Source organism: Sinocyclocheilus grahami, unplaced genomic scaffold (genome assembly GCF_001515645.1).
Source record: "Sinocyclocheilus grahami isolate Dianchi unplaced genomic scaffold, SAMN03320097.WGS_v1.1 scaffold236.1, whole genome shotgun sequence".
NCBI lineage: Eukaryota > Metazoa > Chordata > Actinopteri > Cypriniformes > Cyprinidae > Sinocyclocheilus > Sinocyclocheilus grahami.
This window is the reverse complement of record NW_015505415.1, coordinates 1,105,157-1,112,407: the sequence shown is the minus strand read 5'-3', so window position 1 is coordinate 1,112,407 and position 7,251 is coordinate 1,105,157. Positions and strand designations below refer to the sequence as shown.

Genomic DNA, 7,251 nt, shown 5'->3' with positions numbered 1-7,251 from the left:
ATATTTGTTAAACGTAAATATTTATATATATATATATATATATATATATATATATATATATATATATATATATATAAAACAATTTTGTTTACATTTTTGAATTACATGATTACTTTAAATTATATATTAATATACTATATATAAATTATATCTAAATGAAATATAAAATTATTACATTTTAAAAATGTGTCCTTATACAAAGCCTTAATGTACTATATATGGAGTAGAAATATATTTGGACTCACTTGAAGTTGTTGCTGTTTGCTGTGGGAAGATTCTCACAGGTCGATAACAACGCCTGCAGACGCTTGTCCTGATCCGCAATACTGCAGTCACACACACACACACACACACTCCTGAATAACTACACGAGCACACAATTACTATTAATGTTAATGTCACATTCACTCACTTTGATGCCTGAATCCAGTCCTCATACAGGTCAAAGGTCAGCAGGGGTTCGGGCAGCTCCCGCAGGTATGATTTCAGAGCACCTGCGCAGCACACACACACACACACACACACATATTTACTTAGCTGTCCCATTCCATAGGCGTAATGGTTTTTATACAGTGCTATTGCCCTACACCTAACCCTCCCTCCTTACAGGAAACTGCATTTTCACAATTAAAAAAAAACTTTGTTTACTTTGTTTTTATACCAGTTTTACAAATGAGGACGGTGACCTCAAATGGTGACTCGTACTCGGAATTAGTGCTCTGCATTTATCCCATCCTAAGTGAACACACAACACACAGCAGTGAACACACACACCGCGAGCAGTGGGCAGCCATTTTTTTTAATGCTGCGGCGCCCGGGGAGCAGTTGGGGGTTCGGTGCCTTGCTCAAGGGCCCCTCAGTCGTGGTATTGAAGGTAGAAGAGAGCGCTGTACATTCACTCCCCCCACCTACAATCCCTGCCGGTACGAGACTCGAACCCACTACCTTTGGGTTACGAGTCCGACTCTCTAACCATTAGGCCACAACTTCCCTAACGTGTGTGTGTGTGTGTGTGTGTGTGTGTGTGTGTACCTACTTAATGTTTAAGTAGGTACACACACACATGCACACACACACGCACAGACACAGACAGACAGACACAGACACGCACACAGACACAGATAGACACAGACACACACACACACACACACACACACACACACACACACACAGACACACGCACACAAAGACAGACACAGACACGCAGACGCAGACGCAGACGCACACAGACACAGACACAGACACAGACACAGACACACACACAGACACACGCACACAAAGACAGACACAGACACAGACACGCAGACGCAGACGCAGACGCAGACGCACACAGACACAGACACAGACACAGACACAGACACAGACACAGACACAGACACAGACACAGACACAGACACAGACACAGACACAGACACAGACACAGACACAGACACAGACACAGACACAGACACAGACACAGACACAGACACAGACACAGACACAGACACAGACACAGACACAGACACAGACACAGACAGACACAGACACAGACACGCAGACGCAGACGCAGACGCACACAGACACAGACACAGACACAGACACAGACACAGACAGACACAGACACAGACACAGACACAGACACAGACAGACACAGACACACACGCTGAGCTGTGATCAGGAGCGACCGTGTGATGGTTAAATACAAGCAGAGGGGAATCTCACCTGCGATGGCGTGAGGATCTGCAGAATATTCCTGAAAGTCCAGCACGCCGCAGTCCAGAGACGCCTTCAGCTTCTTCAGCTTCGAGGCAGACGGAGCGACTCGAAACAAACCCTGACACAAACACACACGAAATACGCTCACGTTTAAGATAATTACATGCATTTACGCTCATGCAGAGGTGGAAGCAGATGCAGAACAGTGTAACATTTGATGCAGATATACACATTATACAGATGCAGAATCCAGATGAACGTCTGTCCACACCAGGAACAAAATGCAAAACCAAACCAATCCCCTGCAGTCATATAGTGATAGTGAGGTGTTGTTCACCTCCTCCTGTAGGCCATAGTCCAGCAGCATGGTCACACACGCTTCGATGGGGAAAGCGATTTCTCTCCCGCTCAGAGTCAGATGCTCCTCTAACGGTTTCCCGTAACACGGCTTCTCCACCCACGACTCTGAAACACAAACCACACACACTTTACTGACAAAACAACACCAAACAGGCCATTTAGTCACAGTTAGGGTTCAGATTATGATCAGCAAAATATTATAGATAATAATATATAATATTATATAATAATATTAAATTATATAATAATTTAACTATTAACAAAATGATACATAAAATAAATATTAAAATAAAAGATAATGTAATAATATTAAATAATATAATAATTTAACTTAACCAAATGATAAAAATATTATACAATAAGGTATAATATTAAAATAAAATATTATATTAAAATATTAAATAATATAATAATTTAATTATTAATTAAATTATAAAAAAAATTATAACATTAAAATAAAATATAATGTAATAATATTAAATTATATAATTTAACTATTAATTAAATTATTATATAATAATATATAATATTAAAATAGAATATTATATTATATAATTATTTATAAATGTATATAATAAATTATTACAACAGTATATATTCAAATTATTAAAATATTATTTATAATATGTATACTACAATTTTTAATAAATTATTACAATTATTTTGTATTAAAATATTACAAAATTATTACAATATTAAGATATTAAATTATATTATTAACGTATATGACATTAAATAATATATAATTAGTTAATATATAATAATATATTATATCATTTCATAATAATATATAATTACATTTCATAATAATATATAATTACATAATATATAATTAGTTAATATATAATATTAAACTGAGAGAGATCCGATGTCATTTGTAAGACTAAAATCTGCGGGTGTTTCCAGGTTTCTGACGTTCATTCGTGATTCTCACCCTGTTGCGCTTTAATCTGTGGCAGAACGTTCTGGAGCAGCTCCAAAGACTTCTTGTGGTACTCGGCCTGAACCTCGATCAGCTGAACAGAGCGACAGAAAGAGGTTTACGATAAAAAGGCAAGCTTTTCGTCTGAATGAGCAACACACTCACCGTCTGGAAGTAGTTTGCATAGTCAATTTCTTTGGCCACGAAACTATACATGTCCGCCGAGAGCTGATCCTGAAACACATTGACATTAAACATGATGCTTCGGTGCTGCATTTTTACAGCATGCATTATTAATACGGTGCAGTTTGGCACCTGTCCATGCATGAAATAATAGAGAGCTCCACCCACTCTACAGATCTCCATGCGATTGGCTGCCTCCTCCATCTCCTCCCTGAGGGCGTCGGCTTTGGCCCCAGTAGGCGTGTCCTTATTAGTCAGAGTTGAAGATTTGGACGACTGGTGCCACCTAGAGGTTGGGAGGAGAGAACGGCGTAATAAAAACACATCTGCCTACTAAATCCCCTACTAGATGTGCAGTATACCACCCATCACACTGCATGAGATACTGTATCCCACAATGCAACTTGACTAAACCAGCAGTAACATCAATCAGCATTCTGAACATCTCATCTGATCAGACTGCCAACGGTTAATACATTTTATTCAAGTTTAGTTTGCAATTATAATAATATGTCCTTGTTTAAACGCATGTGTGTTTCTCACCGTGCGCGAGCAGAATCCATGTCCAGTACCAGTTTGGCTAAATGTTTTCTTTGCTTCTGAATGTTGGGAATTTCAACCTTTGAGAAACAGTAAATAAATAAATAAACATAGAAACAGAAAAATGTAAGTTTTATTGCTTTTACAAAACATTTATGCAAATGTAACACAATATTTTGACTCAAGCACAGGCACAGAGTTTCCAAAACTGGGGTTAATGGGGGAAAAATGTAAATAAATTAAATTAAATATAAAAAAAAAATGAATACATTTATATTTTTGATTATAGTAATAAAAATATAATTTATAAATAATTTTATTATTTATTTTTGAATAAATAAATAATTGTTTATTTATATAAAATAAACAAGTAAATAACTAATTTTCTAATAAAAAACAAAACAAATTGAGACACTTCCAAAAAATATGAAATATTTGATTTGTTTACCTGCATGAATGTGTTGTTAAATAACTGAAATATCTTTTAAGTAAATATTTGAAATATTGGATCAACCAATCAGCATCCAGGACCACTACTATCTGTTGTGTTATTTACATTACTTCACTACATTATTTACTGTGGATCAGAATTACAGTATACTGTATAAGGTTGGCCATAAAAAATGAAAATGAAGTGTGATTGCTGTTAATTCTTGTGAAAGAGCTAGTTATAAACACACACACCTCAGCGAGAGTGTAGAGCGGCTCAGCGACGTCTCGCTCGATCTGGAGCTCAAACAGCAGAAGTTCTTGAGCGAGTCTGTCTTGCGTCTCTCCACAGATCTTCAGCATCTTCCTACACACACACACACACACACACACACACACACTGACATACAGCTCCTAAAAGCATGCATTCTGTCATTGTTAAATCTCTCACCCCTGCAGAGAATCGTCACCCAGAACCAAGGCACCTTCCACCAGACACTGAGCCAGAGACGTCAGAGGAAGCTTCTTCTGCTCTCACACACACACACACACACAGACAGACACAGACACACAGACAGACACAGACACACACAGACACACACAGACACACAGACAGACAGACAGGCACATGCACACGCACACGCACACGGACACACACACAACACACACACACACACACACAGACACACAGACAGGCACACGCACACGGACACGGACACACACACAACACACACACACACACACACAGACACACAGACAGGCACACGCACACGGACACGGACACACACACAACACACACACACACACACACAGACACACAGACAGACAGACACACGCACAAGAACACACACAAGAACACCAGACACACACACACACACACACACAGACAGACAGACAGGCACAGGCAGACGCACACGCACACACACACACACACATATCAGTACATGCACACACTGTCCTAAAATTTATATAAAAAATATATATCACAGTATACACATTTTTATGGAAATGTTATGGAAAACAAATACTGAAAAAGCAACCATTTCCAAAATAGGGGTAAGTACAGCCATCACACATGTGATACTTTTGTTTGTTTGGTGTTTTTTCATTTTAACTGTCATGAAAACTACAATGAAAGCGCTAAATAAATAAATGAAAAAAATATATATATATACTATAAATAAATAAATGAAAAATAAATAAATAAATACTATACTGTTTAATCTATTAATAAAAATTGTTAAAATCAATAGAATATATACAGTGTTTTTGTATATATTTTTGTGTATATATATATATATATATATATATTGTATAAAATAGTATTTTACAAATATTTAATATATATTTTATTTATATATGTTGTATAGTATTTATAGTATTTTGAAGTATTTTTGTCCTGCCTTTAACTGATGCGGATTTTTTAGCATTATTTTTATGTCCATTGTTTGGACACACGCAGATGGGTGATACTGAATTACTTTGTTAAATTAAATAAAAGCAAACTATCATAAACATGTCTTTGCTTGCTTTTCAAATAGATGTGGATGAATCTCAAGAAAACAAGTGCAGACCGCAGTTAAACCCCAAACTAAAAGTTGATTGCGCTGCATTTATAGAAAATCTTTTTTTTTTTTAATTGTAATACAGCAACTCATTTTAAAACTTAAATATTAATTTTAATAATTAGAATCAAAATACAATTTTAATTTTTTCCCCCCTATGGAAACAATGAAGGTCAGTTCCACAAAACCAGTAAATGTATTAAATGAATTAAAGTAAATTAAATGAAATAATTACATTCATGAAATTTCAGTAACAAAATTTTCATTATTTCGAGATGAACATAATCGCTGAGAATAATGATGACTTGCAGTTCAGTAAGAGAGATTCAGTGAGTTGATTCAGTGAATGATTCGTCCGACTGATTCAAACCAGCACAGCAATCGTTCGTTGACACTGTGCGTCGTGAATGAAGCTCGTGACTTACTGAAGGCGAGCGGACGGACCGCTTGTCCACATCCACACCCTGCTGACCCTGCAGACACAAATCTTTTTTTTTTTTTATTTTAATAAAGCAACTCATTTTAAAACTTAAATATTAATTTTAATAATTAGAATCAAAATACAATTTTAATTTTTTCCCCCCTATGGAAACAATGAAGGTCAGTTCCACAAAACCAGTAAATGTATTAAATGAATTAAAGTAAATTAAATGAAATAATTACATTCATGAAATTTCAGTAACAAAATTTTCATTATTTCGAGATGAACATAATCGCTGAGAATAATGATGACTTGCAGTTCAGTAAGAGAGATTCAGTAAGTTGATTCAGTGAATGATTCGTCCGACTGATTCAAACCAGCACAGCAATCGTTCGTTGACACTGTGCGTCGTGAATGAAGCTCGTGACTTACTGAAGGCGAGCGGACGGACCGCTTGTCCACATCCACACCCTGCTGACCCTGCAGACACGCCGTCAATTTCTTATGAGTGCTGTGAGACACCTGCTTAACCAGCTCCAGACGCTTCTCCACCTGCACACACACACACATACACACTCAGATATGAACACACAACACACATACAAACACAAACACACACACATGCACACAGACACACACAGACACACACACACACAGAAATGAACACACAACACATACAAACACAAACACACACACACACATTCTGTACAGACCGTATATTCTATTGCCCTACACCAACCCTACCCCTAAACCTACCCCTCACAGGAAACTTTCTGCATTTTTAGATTTTCAAAAAATTTAATTCTGTATGATTTATAAGCACACACACACACACACATTTATAAGCACACACACAGACACACTCGGTTATGAACACACACACACACACTCAGTTATGAACACACACACACACACACTCAGTTATGAACACACGTGTCTCTCACCTGCAGCAGATCTTCACTCAGCACTTCTGTCTTCTCTGCCCTGTAGAGACAGTGATCATTGATTAGAGTGAGAAACACTGATCATGCTGGGATTCAAACAAGCATATTTACACAGAGAGAGAGAGAGAGAGAGAGAGAGAGAGAGAGAGAGAGAGAGAGAGAGAGAGAGAGGGGGGGAGATATGAAAACGCG

General features: G+C 37.0%; 1 protein-coding gene across 4 annotated transcripts in view; it reads right to left on the bottom strand.

Annotated features, from left to right (window-relative positions):
• Positions 1-7,251, bottom strand: part of arhgap44b (Rho GTPase activating protein 44b) — a 40,692-nt gene that overhangs the window by 10,760 nt on the left and 22,681 nt on the right. For all 4 annotated transcript variants that reach the window (XM_016288923.1, XM_016288926.1, XM_016288924.1 and 1 more), the window contains exons 2-13: positions 7,060-7,099; positions 6,548-6,667; positions 4,581-4,657; positions 4,385-4,496; positions 3,704-3,780; positions 3,329-3,446; positions 3,143-3,211; positions 2,990-3,071; positions 2,033-2,160; positions 1,702-1,813; positions 413-494; positions 246-326 (exon numbers count right to left, since the gene is read on the bottom strand). In XM_016288923.1, the coding sequence (XP_016144409.1) occupies positions 246-326; positions 413-494; positions 1,702-1,813; positions 2,033-2,160; positions 2,990-3,071; positions 3,143-3,211; positions 3,329-3,446; positions 3,704-3,780; positions 4,385-4,496; positions 4,581-4,657; positions 6,548-6,667; positions 7,060-7,099 (1,098 nt within the window). The remainder of the gene's footprint in view (positions 1-245; positions 327-412; positions 495-1,701; positions 1,814-2,032; positions 2,161-2,989; positions 3,072-3,142; positions 3,212-3,328; positions 3,447-3,703; positions 3,781-4,384; positions 4,497-4,580; positions 4,658-6,547; positions 6,668-7,059; positions 7,100-7,251) is intronic.